The 16,011-nt window shown below is 39.2% G+C and overlaps 1 protein-coding gene across 1 annotated transcript; it reads left to right on the top strand.

Annotated features, from left to right (window-relative positions):
* Positions 1–341: 341 nt before the first annotated feature.
* Positions 342–2,453, top strand: LOC121909127 (E3 SUMO-protein ligase ZBED1-like). Its single transcript, XM_042429550.1, has 2 exons — positions 342–997; positions 1,227–2,453. The coding sequence occupies exons 1-2, from the start codon at positions 773–775 to the stop codon at positions 1,713–1,715; spliced, it is 714 nt and encodes a 237-aa protein (XP_042285484.1). The 5' UTR covers positions 342–772; the 3' UTR covers positions 1,716–2,453.
* The last annotated feature ends 13,558 nt before the right edge of the window (positions 2,454–16,011 follow it).

Below are 16,011 nucleotides of genomic sequence, written 5' to 3'. Positions count from 1 at the left end.
CCCAGGTATATATATACCATCTCGTCGCCTTTTTACTGAGAAAGCGATACCTCAGCTTTACCAAGAGACAAAAGAAATGGAAGCCTTGAAGAAAGCACCGAGAGTAGCTCTAACAACTAGCAACTCAATCATATGTCAGATATACTGCTCACTATATCACTGATGGTTGGCAGCTGGAGTCTCGTGTTTTACAAACCAGAGTGATGCATGAAAGCCACACCGGAGCGAAGATGAATGAGACGTTTCAGACTGTTGCACAGGAATGGGGGCTCCCAACCACCGACATAGTACTAGTTACTGATAACGCTGCTAACATGGTAGCTGCAACACAGTTGGGCAACTTTAAACAAGTGTTTTGCACACACCATCAACCTTGCCGCGCAGAGAGCTCTAAAGCTGCTGCCTATGTTATGACTGCTGGGGAGGATTCAGAGAATCACAGGATTTTTCCACCGCAGTGCCACCGCAAATCATGCCCTTGAGCAGAAACAGAAGCTTTTGGAGCTGCCAGCCCATAAGTTGAAGACGGATGTGGCTACAAGATGGAATAGCGTGTTCGAGATGATAGAAGGGTTCCTCGAGCAGCAGCCAGCCATTTGCGCTCCTCTCCTCTCTCCTCAGGTGAGGAAATGTGAAGCACACCTCTGCACACTTAACGAAACAGATGTCACCAACACAGAAGAAGTAGCTATGTCCCTAAAGCAAATGAAAGAGGCAACAAACATAATGTCTGAGGATAGCACACCAACGTTGTCGGTGATAGCTCCACTGCATGCACAGCTACTCCACGACACAGAAGCAGGCTTCTGTGGTGACACACCAATCGTCCGGGAAATCAAACAGGCGATCCACGAAGATCTGGCCAAGTGTTGTGGAAAAGAATATGCTCCACGCTGCTTCTACCCTGGATCCCAGATTTAAAGCACTGCCTTTCCTCTCCCAAGATGAACAACAGGACATACGCTCCAAGGTGATTGCTGAGGCTGCAGCACTTGAGGTAATTCTTCCATACAAATAAGTGTAAAAAAATATCTGTGCTACATCATAATTGTGTGTGCTTATGCTTAATAACTTATAATACAGGTTTCACAAGCACAACCATATATAATGTCATGTAGTGGGCCACTAGTTTATATATATAAGAGATAAGACACTGAATTTGTAATACAGGATGAGACTTATATGTTGACTGTGTTTTTCCTTTTCTTGTGGTCTTTTCACTGTAGCAGGAGGAGCCTGAGGACCATGCTGAAGAGCCAGATGGTCCAGGCAAAGGCCTAGATGATGATGAAGCAGAAGGCCCTGCCTCCAAAAGAAGAACATCATCTTCTTCACTGGTGAATCTATTGGGCAAGACGTTTGCTGAAGTCAGAATTGTTTTCCCTAAATCTGCCCACACCACAGCTGAGGAGGAGATGAAACAATATCTGGAGGTCCCCCCACTATCACTGTCAGAAGATCCCCTCAGCTGGTGGAGGTCCCACGAGATTGTCTTTCCCCTAATGGCCAAATTGGCTAAGCGCTATCTATGCATCCCTGGTACTAGCATTGCGGCAGAGAGGGTATTCTCATCTGCTGGGGACATAGTAACTGCACAGTGGAGCATGCTCACTCCAGAACATGTAGAGCAGCTTCTGTTTCTACAGAAGAACCTAGACATTTCAGACAGTGGTGGACTTGTGGCTGCAGTAACAATCAATCAGGCAGAGAAATGAACTATGAACTTGTGACACGTGTGCACACACATGTCTGAATGTATGTTTGTCCACGTCCTGTCTGATTCTAAAGCATGTGACCAGACGTGCCAAAACTGAGACTTATAAATGGTCTGGTGTTGACCATACCAGATTGTCACGGTTCCAAAAACTGTTGTCTGCTGAAATTAACAGCTTAAATAGAAATACATTACAGTACATTTTCAGTGTTTTTAAGTTGTTTTTGTTTCAACTCCAGCACCTACTAAAACATTTGTTGGGGATGTGCATTTGTCTACTCCTCTTACCTTGACAGGTTAAACACATTCAAAGAAGATTAACAACTGAATTTAGAGGCAGTGGTTGTGGCCTCTTGTGATTATGATAATTGTTTTCCCAATTCCATTTCGCAGTTGTACACCATCTATTGCACTCTTAAGTCAAAGTGCAGTGTACTTTTAAAAATGTGAAGTAATGAAAAAAAGCCATGTGTTGAATGTGTGATCGAGGAAGTGAAGTAAAGTTAACTTGCCTGTTATATTATTCGGCTACTTCTGATGTTAGCAATTATAATGCAGTATTTCAGATGGAGACCTCTGGCCTTTATTTGAGTCCATACTCCAGGGAAGTTAAGTTCACATTTTAAAAGTCAACCACTAGTTACAGCAATTTACAGCTAAATGAAGCAGGCAGCTATTGTTTGTTTAATTTTGTTATTTAAGTATGAATTACAAAGTTAAAGAATTCAAGTTATTATTTGAAGTTTTGCACTAATTTTATCTTTGCAATCATTTTTAATTTTGTATTAAGTATTCATTTTACCCTTTGTCTCAGGGCTGCCTTAGTGTCCTATTGACTGAGTGGACTAAAGGAAAAATAAAACTTACTCAGGTTGACATTGAGTAGCAAATGGTAACATTTGATTCAGTGTGATTTTTTTTTTCTTTGAGACCTATAAAAGTGTCTACCACAGTCAAATGGAAAGAGTTACTCAAAACAGCAATCTAGAATCAAATCTATGAATGTATTGAATCGAGAATTGATTTTGAATCGTGAATCAAATTGATTTTGAATCGTGAATCGTTTTGAATAGCGAATTGATTGTGAATCGAATCGCCACCCCAAGAAATTGAATCGAATCGAATGGTGAGATTTCCTGAATCGTGCAAACCTACAGCTAATCCTTTTTGATGGAACTGAATTCAATGCCTTTGAAGACATTCCAAATCCTGCAGATATCCTGATTAATACAATGTCAATGTGATTTTGGATGGATGGATTTTGAATGTAATGAAATGTTTTAAATTTACTGTTAATCCACCTGTGGAAATTTTACCACTCTTATTAGCTATAATTCCTCTGGATTTTGGTTTTGACTAAATGGGAGAAATCTAACTAATCTTCAGCTAAGACATCAAGAGTCATGCCTTGTAACCAGAGTTCTGTGAACCAAGGCTCTATGAAGAGCTTATTACAGACTCAAAGCTGCGGAATAAATCTTACAATCCCGACAACAGTCAGTCACCATTCTTGTTGCTAAGTAACAGGTGGTGGCAGCCTTCTCACATAAACTTGTCACAGTGTCAAATAATACAGACACACAGGTCAGTGTGGTGGAAGACCAGACCTGAGAGCATGGCTGGATTACCAACTGAGCACAGTAGACAGCTGCCCCAGGGGTGCCACACGCTCAGGGGCCCCCAGAGTCTCCTGGTTCACCATGTGGCAATAAGTTTGCTGATACTGTATGTGCCACTAAAGCACATTATAAACTGAATGAAAGAAGCTGACAATGGCATTAGTGTGCTATACACCTTCTTCATGGTGGACATTTTGTTTCACAATTTTCATGTGGCCACTGAGAAAGCATCAACATTGTTTCTTTAAATAAAGGACATACAGAATCCTCATCTTGCAGGAACTTCACGTTTCAGTACAATTCAAGGACAGGAGATCAGAAGTCCATGCGGTGCTCAAGACAAAAAGTAGAATTATGAAAACAAATTAAAAAGTCAGGTGAGAGCTGGAATAACATGGTCTCCCTTTTGAACAGTCTTGCTGCAATATTGTGGACCTGCTGAAGTCAAGACAAAGATGCCTGGGAAATAGAGTATAGGGAGTAACAGAGCATCAGAACCAGCTCATCTGTGACTCATAGGAGGAGAAACAAGTGCTGCAGGACAACAACACTGTTATCATCTCCATGTGCTGACTAGAGCTGTAACGTTAATCCATCAATTGGTTAGTCCATTGATAGAAAATCGATTAATTGTTTTGGTCATTTTATTCTAACAAAAATGTCCAAAAAAATGAATGTGTTGTAGCTTCACGATTGTGATAATTTGAAGCTTTTCATTATACAGTACATGATAGCAAATTGAATATCTTTAGATTCTGAACTGTTGACAAAAAAAAAGACATTTGAATTTCAAGTTTGATGCAATCTTTTTCCAGTCTGTTTTTGAGAATCTTTTCTGCTGGTACTGAGGACAATAAATAACAACATGTTCTACTGTTTCCTGTATGTCACAGTACTCACACATACCAGTTGCATCTTTGGCAATTATCACAAGTGTACTGTTAAGACTAGTGTGCCCAAATCTCATCCTTGAGATCACGTCTTCTTTTTCAGTTCTGCTAGTTTCTCTCATTTCTCCTACTGTCTTTTGGATACTGTAGTAATGCCTATTCTATTCCTCCTGATTTGATTATGCTTTTAATTCCAGCCTTAATATACTTTACTGTCATATTTACTTCTAATTTATCAGTTGTGTCTTTTGCATATTTATCTGCCAGTTCGTTTCCCTCGACCCCTCTATGTACTGGAATCCAGATGAATTTCATGATTATTCCTGCTTTGTTAACTCTGAAAACAGTTTGAAGTATTTCCAGCACAATTCCCTGTCTTGCTTCTGAGTGCATATTCTTGACACTGGTTAATGCACCACTTAGAGTCTGAACCTATTAAAACTTTGCTTGGTTTGACGTTTTCTGTCCAACTGAGTGCTAAAAGCATAGCCAACAGTTCCCCTGTAAATACTGACAGGTTGTTGCTCACTCTTTTATTCGACATTACATTTCAATCTGGAATGATGAATGCAACCAATACTCCATTATTGACTGCTTTTGAGGCATCAATGTATATTTCAAGATATATGAATAATGTCCTTCTATGTATCTGCTGACTTGGTTCGTATCTATCTTTTTCTCTTTATTTCATCCTAAAAGGTGCAGGTCAACCACAACCTCCTCTAATAATCAAGGCAGGACAACAGAGAACGGTACAGTGGACTGTACTTGTATAGCGCCTTTCTAGTCTTCCAACCACTCAAAGCGCTTTTTACACTACGAATCACATTCACCTATTCACACACATTCATACGCTGAATGGGTACAGGGGCTACCACAGCCATCAGGGGCAATTTGGGGTTAAGTGTCTTGCCCAAGGACACATCGGCACGTGGACTGGAGGAGCCAGGAATCGAACCTCCGATCTTCCAATTAGTGGACGACCCGCTCTACCTCCTGAGCCACAGCTGCCCCAGCCACAGTGGAACCTAACATCATATCCCTATCCCAGTTCCATTTACTGTGTTTCTATTATCCAACCAAAGCTCTTGATCTGTCATTTTTCTTTCTCTTGGTAAGGCTGTAATGTTTTCTGAGAAGGATGATTTTCCTTATGGCCCTTTAAGTTTACCCGGTATGTTAATGCTAATTGAGTTCTTCTGTTTTCAACAGTGTTTCATTCATTTCCACCTGCAAGGCTGAAACTGGGGTTGTTTTTATGGCACAGCAGAGTCTCAAGGCCTGATATTGAATTGTATCCAACTTCTTTAGTAATGTTTTTGATGCAGACTGATTATGTAGCCATAATCTAGAACTGCCCTGATGAACCCAACATATACGGTCTTCAGAGAAAACCTACTTGCTCCTATGGCAAGTCATTTAAACATTTAATTGAACCACACTCCTATCTGTAATTACATTTTAGATATCCAGAATAGCATTTCTCTTAGTCAAAATTGTATTTTCACTAGTCAGAATGGTAATTAAAAATATCCAAAATAACCACTAGTAACTCTTACTAGTAGAAATTGCATTTCAAGATATCTACAACTTTAATTGTACTAGTCAAAAATACATTTAAGATATCTATAAATCCTTAAAAAGTATAAGTGGCAGTTTAAACATTTAATAGCTAGACTGGATATGTATTGCAGATGTCTGCAATTCAATTCTTCCAAGTCAAAATGAACATTTCAGATATCCACAATGATATTCTTCCAAGGACAAATGATGTCACTTTTGCCATTCATGTGCATTGGGCTTTCAATTTCAGATATCAACGATTACATTTTTGATATCCAGAATGAACATTCTAGATATCTCCCATTTCAGATATCGACAATCCAATTGTTACAATTGAAACTGTGTAAACTGTGTAAATGCTGAGTTTCCAAGCTGTGAAATTCAGGACCTGTTGTCTGTGGGGAGGGGGTGCTGTTGCTCCAGTTGTTTGCTAAGTGAGGGGCTTTTAGTCTATTGAATACTACCGAGAAACAAACTCTTTTTTATCTTTTGAAAGTGCATAATTTATTAGGGCAAGCTTGTTTGTTAATAAGTTTGTCTGCAGTCATGTCACACAATACTAAAGTTAACATTTTGTATTCACAGACAGTACTATCTGACTGCATGCAGTCTGCTGTCTCCCCCCAACCCACATGCATGTACACACACACACACACACACACACACACACACACACACACTGACATTTTCTTGTGTCATTCAACCCTCTCACTGATACACACACACACACACACACATACACATACACACACTTGCTCAGATTAAGCCCACCATGTGTTTCAGGGATTAGGTTGTGCATCCCTAAAGGGGCATGACATACCATCTGTGCAGGGGCTGACCACAGAACACATACACACATGCACTGTTAAGTCTACTCATAATCATTTGGTTGTAGAACACTGTAATTGACTTTGCAGGAAAGACAAAACAACAAAAACATTTCTTTGTCATGATTGCATGCGAAATGCTCACATCACTGCTGCTCTGTATCCAGACATGTGGTTAAAAGTGCTTAAAAAACACATACACAGCAGCAGGGACCCAGTAGCATGGCTTAAGTGTGAGCTCCAGGCTGCTTTGACTTCATTTGTGCTGATGGAGGAGAGCATGTATTTGATTTACTAATGCCTTTGAGAGATTCATAATACCTCTGAACCAACTGTTCTGTAGCATGAATTAATATATACAGTCTATGACAGATGAGCTGTTTTTGTGCTTCACTGTGTGTGTGTGTGTGTGTGTGTGTCTGTATGTTAATATGGGTGTGTTTTAATTAAAAGCCAGTGTATCATTCCCAGACAACTACTGTACAACACTAGCCTCCATCTCCAACTGAGTCTGGACCCAAGTAAGAGAAAGGATTACGCTTAATTAGAAAAAAACAACACACAGTAACAAGTATGTTACAGACAGACAGCTACACTATTAACTTAGAAAACAGAGGCTTTTTAAAACCTGACCTCTGACCTTCCCATTTGCTTACTGCTCATTTGGTGTGTGAGTTTTGTGCGAAAACATAGTGCTTATCACAATGCTTGCATTTGTGTAAAAGTCTGTTTTTGGCCTTGAGAGAGTTTTGATGCTTCCTTTATCACATCAGCTTACTAGGTTGCACCTCTTGCAAATGTTGTTTTGCAAACTGGAGAAAAAGTTAGCCACTTTAAAAGCCAGCATGGTATTTCTTTATTCATTTATTCTGAGATAAGGTCGTTCACAGGAACATATCCAGGGAATCTTTCTGGCAACTAACAATTTTTGTCTGTACCACTGGCACCTAGTTCCAGTTTAAGCTCCTGTCTTCAAAAAAGGTTATGTCAAACTTTTCTGGACCTAATCTGAGTCATTTGCAGTAACATTGGGTATCTTCTAAATCCAATCAGAAGATTATATTTACATAGCAGCACAAGATTCACAATGATTTAATATGTATCTGGCACATTGTAATAACCATTTCTGACACTTCTTTTCATGAGGTACTTAATCCAAATACTGAAGGTCCTGGTTCCAAATTATTATGATGATCAGATTAAATTATAGATTTTAGATTAATGAAAGTTTAATTGGAAAATGTCACTCCTGAAATAGATGTGACAAAATACTCTAAAAAGAAAGGCTGATGAGTGGTAGGTCGCTCAACACTTTTGATAAGTGCCAGATGCTATCCTCCAGCCGGCTTGTTTATTTACATTATATCATCCCAACTGGGACTAATTAAACAAGGATGTTACAAGTTATCTTAAGTTAAAGACCAAAATATCAGTTCAGTGAAAATTACAGTCTCCATGGCGATGTTATTAACACTATCCAATCACATTGTGCGACGAAATATGTCAAAATTCTCCAGGTGCACGACATGAAAGTTAAGTGTCAAGCAACACTTTTTTCTGTTGAAAATATGTCATTTCTGTCAAGTGACACTTATCAAAAGTGTTGAGTGACAGTCCCTGCTGCATCAGCCACCTCCCAGACCACCTCAGCAGACACATTGCAGCACTAGCCATCCCGTGGCCACGGAGCAGCCCATGCTGGGGCGAAAAACACCGATAGACCCCTGCAGAAGCTGGGAAAGTCTGCGGTGCCCAAATGACTGACAGTGGGAGGAAGCGTCACATCAGTGAGGGCTAGGTTCAACACCCCCACCCCGGATGTGCCAGCGGAGTTCACCGCCCCCTCCCACCACTGTTCATGTTCATGTTCACTTTGTGCTGCACGTTAACAGAGTGGATGGACAAAACACTGAGACTGGTTTATTCTTTCCAGTTCCGCCATGTTCCTCCTCTATTCTTGGGCATCAGGGACATAAATCTATCCTCCTAAGAGGAGACAGATTCTCTCCAGGGAGATCCAGGACCTGTTGCTGAAACAGGCTGTCTCGGTTGTTCCCATTTACGACAGACAGAAGGGGTTTTACTCCGCATACTTCCTGCTTCTCAAGAATACGGGAGATTTCAGACCCATTTTGGATCTCTGCATCTTGAACCAGTGCATCGCCTGAAAGACATTAACCATCAGGATTGCTGGAACAGGTTCAACCAGGCAACATTCATCATGCTCTGCCCGATGAATGTCCAGTAGAGGGTAGTGTGAAATAGAACGAAGGTTACGATATTGTAACCCTTGTTCTATAAGCACAGGCGGAGCCCTCTACCTATGGACCCTGCTGCTCCTACGCTGTCTGCTGAGGTGGTTTATGGATGAGAGTGACTAAACTAGACTAGGAGATCATGGGCCTGGAAGGAAAGCTCAGTGCTTGTGCCCTTTTCTATCCATAGCAGGTGGTCTTTTATCCTGTTTGGATGGTTGGCAGAAAGAGAGGCAGAAGGAGCTGGAAGGACTCGTGAGGTTGGAGGACGCATGTGAGCCAAGACACAAAAATAATAAAGAAAAAAAAAAACTTTGTGTTTGGTGTGTGTCACTTACATTGATGTATGTGTGTGCATGTGGGTAATGTTAAGCAGCAGTGGTGGAATAGTATTCTGTGTATCCAGGTGCGGTTAGTCAGTAATGGCGAGTCGGGTGGCTGAGGGGGTTCGGCCAGCTGTAGAATGAATGACAGGGGAGTGTCAGCTGTTAATTTTGCTTCCTTTATCGTTTTCTGGATGGATGAGACACTGCCTTATATACTGTGTGAGACAAGAGTAATTGATAGATGCCTCTTGATTGGCTGGCTATGGACATGCGAATTTCAGTGGGTCCAGTGTTTACAGAATTAGGGTTACAATATCAGAGCCTTCGATATATCAAGTTTGGATACACTCACAATACTTGTAAGTAGACCAATTCATTGTTTGTTTGTGTCTACACATGGGGTTTGTTGACAATAAGAAAAATAGAAATTTCACCTGATGTATCCTTTGACTTTGTTACTTCCACAAGAGAGGTTATGTTTCAGGAATGTTTATTTGTTTGTAGTTAGCAGGATATAAGGATAACAGATTTCAGTAAACTTTAGTGTAAATTTGGCCGGTTGTCAATAAACAAAACAAAACAAACAAACAACTGATCAGGTTCTGATATGTATAGTGCCACCAAATGTATGCACAGTTTGAAAAACCTTCACCAATAAGTGGCACTACAGCAATGTGGTTATTTAAAATATATACCAGCTATATAATACATATCAGTTGACTCATCCTTGTGTGAAGGCTTTATACATATAGGATTTAGGTTTTCTCAAAAAAAAAATTTGATTATCATTATATATTTTGTTAAAGATCTAGATCCAGACACAGATTAAAATTCTCTAAAACGTTTATTTATAAAAATAACATCACAGGACTCTGCAGCCTCAGGGCTGTCGTCAGTGTGTTCTAATTTGCCAGTTGTCCGAGTACTTTATGTACCAAAGTAGAAAAATAAGCTGAAAATAATCACTTAATAGATAATTGCTGCTTTGAAGAGAAATGTCTTGCCTCTCTGCCATGTTCAGTTTCAGTGTTTACCCCTTCACATCTTTTCCAACACTGATTTAAACATCACAGTACAATTTGTTTTCATGTTGCATACAAAAAATGCTCAAATGAAGCTGTAACTCATCAGTCCGTCATTGGTGTAATTTGCCTAATTGTAATTGAAATGAAGCAGTGAAGATATGGATGTACTAGAGGAACCATAGACTGTATATAAAGATAGCCGACATGACAGCTCCCCAAAAGGGAGTCAAAATATATCTATCGTCCCCTGATGGCTGGTTCCTTCCATGTTAGCAGATGGACATGGGTCAAACTAAAAAATCAAAATGTGCATCAAGAACATTTTTCCCAAAGATGGTTTCTGCAATTTTAGGTAGTTCTTATCATGCTGATGCATGTTCAAGTGCTCATTTTTTGATAAGTTTGTTGTTATTTAATGATATAAGAAGGGGGTTTGATGTCATCATTGACATCTGTGATTGACAGCCGTTCTCAAACCTCTGTCTGGAGTGGCAGACGAGCCAAGTGACTGCAGCAGTTTCTGATGGAAGACACTAACGTATGTTTTCATCTGTGATTGACTATCAGCATTTTTAAACCGACATGGAGCTGCTGTTGACAGTTCTTACAGATACTGAAGGGTCTTCTTTTCATTAACTTCAGTAAGTTTATCATTTTTCATCAGCTAACTCGTGTTAGCTAGCTAACTAACCTTAGCCTACTGTAAAACTCACAACCTGGTGGGGCAACAGTTTTTTGTTTATAAATTTGAGTTTGAGTTGGCAAGACCATACTCAATAGGTATTCAACCTACAGAGTCATATTTTAATGAAAATATTAAAATGACCAGTCAGTGGGGTAATACTGTTTTAGAAAAATCTTTGGAATTAACATATAAACTAGACAGTCAAAGGACAGACAGTGACTATGCAGGCTGCTGTGTGACATCTTCACTTTCTAGCTAACTTACCAGACAGGTGAGTTCACATGATTTGGTCACGGTGGGCTACTGAGAACCAGACAGCTGGCCCACACCTCCTTTGGCATTATTTGCTCTCAGTCATGTATCTAGTGATACACTGTATGTGAAGAACAAAAATTTTATGAACTTTAGCTGAGTTTATTGTGAAGTAACATTTATAATCATACAGAACAAAGGAGGAACATGAGATATCTTTTGTGTCTCCGTGGTTCCATGTTGAGCTCGAACTGATCTATGAGTTTAATTTACTCATTTGATTGTATTGTGCAGTACAGAAGATGAAGACACCTCCAGTCTGGACAGTGTGAAAGAAAATTGAATAGTAGGTTATCATTTTATAAATCTTTTGTATATATGTTACAAATGTTTTCAAACTAAGGAGTCAATGTTTGTTATCAACTGAATGTGATGTAATGTCATTGTCATTTTGGGGATACATGTTGGTGAAGAAATCCTACTCCTAGGCTAGTTGAACTCTTGAACCTGTTTCTATCTGAGGGTTGCTTGCTGACCTCTGGGGTTAGCTAGAGATATCTTTGTCTTAAGCCTGCTGTTTTAGAGACCATACGTATTTGTAAGAAGGTGGTTTAGGTACCAGACTGTTTTTAGCTTTGCTTCTGGAGAGGTATAAAGCTGTCTAGTTTGAGTTCACAATCTTTAGAGAAAGGGCTGGCTTTAGGGAAAGGGCCAGCTGAACAACATGTTTTCTCTCCAAAAATACAAGATGATTGTATTTTTGTTTGTGTTTGGACATTTGTATAATTGTAACTGATGATGTGATGGATTGTACAGTGTTTACAACTGCTTCAACAAGTAACAATGTTTAATGCTTTCTTTATGTCTCCATGTGCCTCTTTCTCGAGAAAAAATTTCCACAACAACAGCGGGACCGTCTACTGTCCACTCTGTCACGGTCTTTGAAAGAAATGTAAAGATGAACAAAGGTTTGAACATTCAGATAAATCACAAACATTTATATTTTATTAATGTACTTGTTAGCTGAGCAGACCTGGCTGTGATTCCTCTCTTCTTTTTTCTCAGTATTAATGTGACAAGTTAACCCCAAATTACACATCTAACTGTTTGAATGTAATGTACAGTAACAACATTAAAGCCAATGTAATACAAGTTCAGTAGACTTCTCATTATGAATTATTATTACATTTTTGGTTAATGTGTACACTTGATAATACAGAGAGCATTAGATCATTTTCAGTAAACTGTTACTGTTACAAATAATTTAATTAAATTCATGTTCTCTGCAGGTAGTGTACAATATGAAGGAACAATCACCACATCAGAATTGTATAGAATAAAACTTTATTCAACAAAAAGAGCATTTGAAGGATAATATCCAGCAGGCACAGCCAACCCCAGGATGCCTCTGTCTGAAAGAGACTGTCCTCCCAAGAAAAATGACACAACAGGTCATAATGTCAGTCACCCAAAAACGACCTATAGTTATGTTTGACTGACTTATGCCATCTAGCAGCTGTAGTAATTATGACCAGAGAAGTGGCATAGTTTAGATGATGTCTATATAAATTCACAAATTTCCTCATTTGGAGGTAGTATGTTGGGTGGATGGCTTAACCACAACTTGCAAAAGGTGGACTTTGCCACAGGAAACCGCTGTTCATTTCCTGTTTCCAAATGTGAGTCAGGACTGTTTTTTAAAAATGGTAACAATGATCATCCCCTAACCTTAACCCGATGGTGTTTATTGTTGCTCTGACGATGAAGGTCACCTAAATAACTTTAAGGAAGTAGTAACTTTGACCCACACCACATTTTTCAAACCTTAAAGGGGACCTATTATGCATTTCCTTATTTTCAGTCAAATATATATTGTTACGATGTCGGATGTTCATATCAAACATGGCCAATGAGGTAAATGTATATAGAAGTAATTCCTTTGAGCAAATAGCAGCAGCTTCAGACTGCTCTGGACACTCAATTTCCAATGTGTTTTTCTACTTTCAGCCCGAGACAACATTGGCCGTGATCGATTTCTTTATATGGTCATCTGCTCCATGAACAGTGGGAGTTCACTGCTCCACTCCGCTAACATTATGGTATTTTTCCATTGTTTTGGGGGTAGTCACGCTGAGCTATGACTGGAGTCCAGCTGGCATGCAGTAACTGTTTTCCATTACACAGCAGGGCAAAGTAAAATAAGTAGTTTACTTGTTGGAGGTGTGCTGGTCATCTGCAGCTCTTCATCAAACATTATCATCACTGTGGTTGTTTCTGCCTGTACTATTCCTCCCTGCATTATTTCTAACATATCAGCTGAACTTAGATCTGAAAATATCTCCATATCTTGTTGTGTCAGCGCCGCTAACAAACCTCTGCTAATTCGGTAGGAACACAATTCATTTCCTGTAAATTCTTCACAGTCATTTACACACTTTTAATATAAAGCAGTAAATCAGGAAATGTTGGGTTTTCATCGGCAGTATTTTAACATGACTCTGATATGGCTGCCCATTGGCAGGCTTCCAGAAATCTGGCCAATCAGAACAGATTGGGCTCATCGGGAGGGGGCCTTAAGGTATACAGGTATTGGTTCGTGTTAAGGTAGGCATTTTTGTAATGCCTTGATCAAATGATATTTTGTCATTACACATCAGTTTGCTTAAGAAAATGTAAAAGCAACTGTATGACAGACTTAGCGATCTACACTTAATATTTCGAAAGAAAGTAGCATGATTTGAGCCAATGAGATGTATTCAGTGTTCGCTAAATTAATCTGAGTTTCTAGCATCAAATTGATCTGCATTAACTAGAGTCAACAGGGATGTTGCCATTGTGTTATTAATGTCAGACATTAAAGTGACACCTAATGTAAGATTATATGTACAGTGAGCATAAATATTTCCTTTCTTTGTATTTTATGTGTTATGTATGCTCAACAGGTGAATATGTGTATAAGGACAGTGAATGCAGCTACATTAACATGAATGTTAACTGTTTATTAAATGTCATTATATATTTAGGCAAATAGTTATGCCAAGAATTTGTAAATGCTAGGGCACAAAACCAGAGATAGTGATGAACCCATAATATTGCAGATATTCCTAATAAAAATGGTGAAATTGAATACAACATCTTAAATTAATATAATTATTATTTTTCATCAGTATATTTTAGCCATATTTACACAAATACAAAATGATGGACTTGTGCCTACCAAAAATATGGCGGTGTTAAAAGTGATAATGTGAGGGAATACGCCTGTTTTGTATGCATGTTTTTTTTTTTTTAAGGCATTGAATTCCAGAGGGCTTTCAATGCAGCATGGAGCTTTTTAGACTCAGAGGAGTGACTCAAAGCTCAGGAACACCTAGTGATCTCCTGATAGTGATGGATCACCTTGCTGAAGAAAGGCCTGCACACATGAACTGTGACTGCCCAAAGGATCTTTACCATGAGTGGGACACTGGTTAAGCAGTCATCATGGTGCTTTATATAGGGTCTACAAAACTTGCCTAGAGGGACTTCTTCTTAAACAACCAGCAGCAACATTAATTTATAAGCCTCCTGATGACAATTGGGATCTGCTGCCTGTGAGTGGGGCCTCAGTGCAAAGAAGAGAATTAAATCAGACTGGAGCAGTATAGCTCCAATATACTGTAGATGTCCCCTGCAAACCTTTTTCATTAGTCATGAAAGCCCTTAAGATCTCCAAACCCAGAGGGAGGTGGACAGATAGTTTTCTAAGTCAGAGGCAATTTGTAAGCTAAGTATATCTCCTAATTTCAATGCAAAGGGATTGTGGCTTGTTTCAGTCAAACAGGAAAATGCATAGGTGGAAAATGCCTGTGTTCAGCTATGTATCCTGTTTAAAATAGTAATTCTGCTGCACCCAATGTGGTCAAGCATTGTTTAGAGAATGAAGGAAGCTGGAATCTTCGGCTTTTGCATTTTAAGGTGTCAGTAAGTCTATACCACCTTTTCTCAACTGGTGGTCCATGGTTTTTGCTAGGAACAGATTTTGTTTGGCATGAGTGGATATTGTAGGAAAAACCTAATAAAATACATTGACAGTTAACAATGTGCAGGTATGATCTGGATGAACATTTTGTGACTTGGCAGATATGTTTATTGAAAACTATATATTTATCCCATCAGACATGTGACATCAGATGCATGGACGAGTAAAAAATGTGGCCACTGGACACAGATACTGTATGTTGCACCCCAGCTGCACCAATGTGCTCTGGAACAGTTTCACAAATTATGCATCTTCAAGCTGACTGAACCTCAGCAGCCAGATTTGGTGGTTTTGTTGTATTCCTCTAGAATAAACAACCACAACTGACTGCCTGCTTAGTTTATATTCCAGACAAATTCAACAGGACTTGAACATAGACGTAGACTTGACTGTTTCTATGTTGTTTCAGGTGAGTCATAAATATGACAGTAGCTGTGAATGCTAGTAGTTTCACTCAGATTGGGGGATTCTTTAGGCATGTCATCTTATCACAGTGTGTCTAGTAATGAAAAAAAGGTTGAGAACCACTAAATCATCAAATAATGACTAGCCTATATTTCATATTGGAAAACAAAACTGTTTTTTTTTTCTAGCTCTCCAACCATTCAGGTCATATTTTTGGATCTTGGATCTTCTAGTTGACCTGCTGGAGGTCAAAGACAACAGCTATTCACAGCTGATCCAGATTATATTAAAATCATATAATTTAATAGCTGACAATCCAGTATTCAGTAAACCAGGTTGGTTTATTAACATGATCCCATATCCTACAATATGTGTGAACCAGCTGGACAGGTTGGCATTTGAGAAGAAGTTTGTTGACTACACCATACC

This window comes from Thunnus maccoyii, chromosome 12 (assembly GCF_910596095.1).
Source record: "Thunnus maccoyii chromosome 12, fThuMac1.1, whole genome shotgun sequence".
In the NCBI taxonomy this organism is placed as follows: domain Eukaryota; kingdom Metazoa; phylum Chordata; class Actinopteri; order Scombriformes; family Scombridae; genus Thunnus; species Thunnus maccoyii.
The sequence above is the reverse complement of the archived record's forward strand: the minus strand, read 5'-3'. Positions and strand labels throughout refer to the sequence as shown.

What these genes read in the sequence shown, in the direction of transcription:
- LOC121909127 (XM_042429550.1), top strand. Translation starts at nt 773, where the DNA reads ATGCACAGCTACTCCACGACACAGAAGCAGGCTTCTGTGGTGACACAC. An exon ending in CTGAGGCTGCAGCACTTGAG is followed by an intron (nt 998 to 1,226) that starts GTAATTCTTCCA and finishes TTTTCACTGTAG; the next exon opens with CAGGAGGAGCCTGAGGACCA.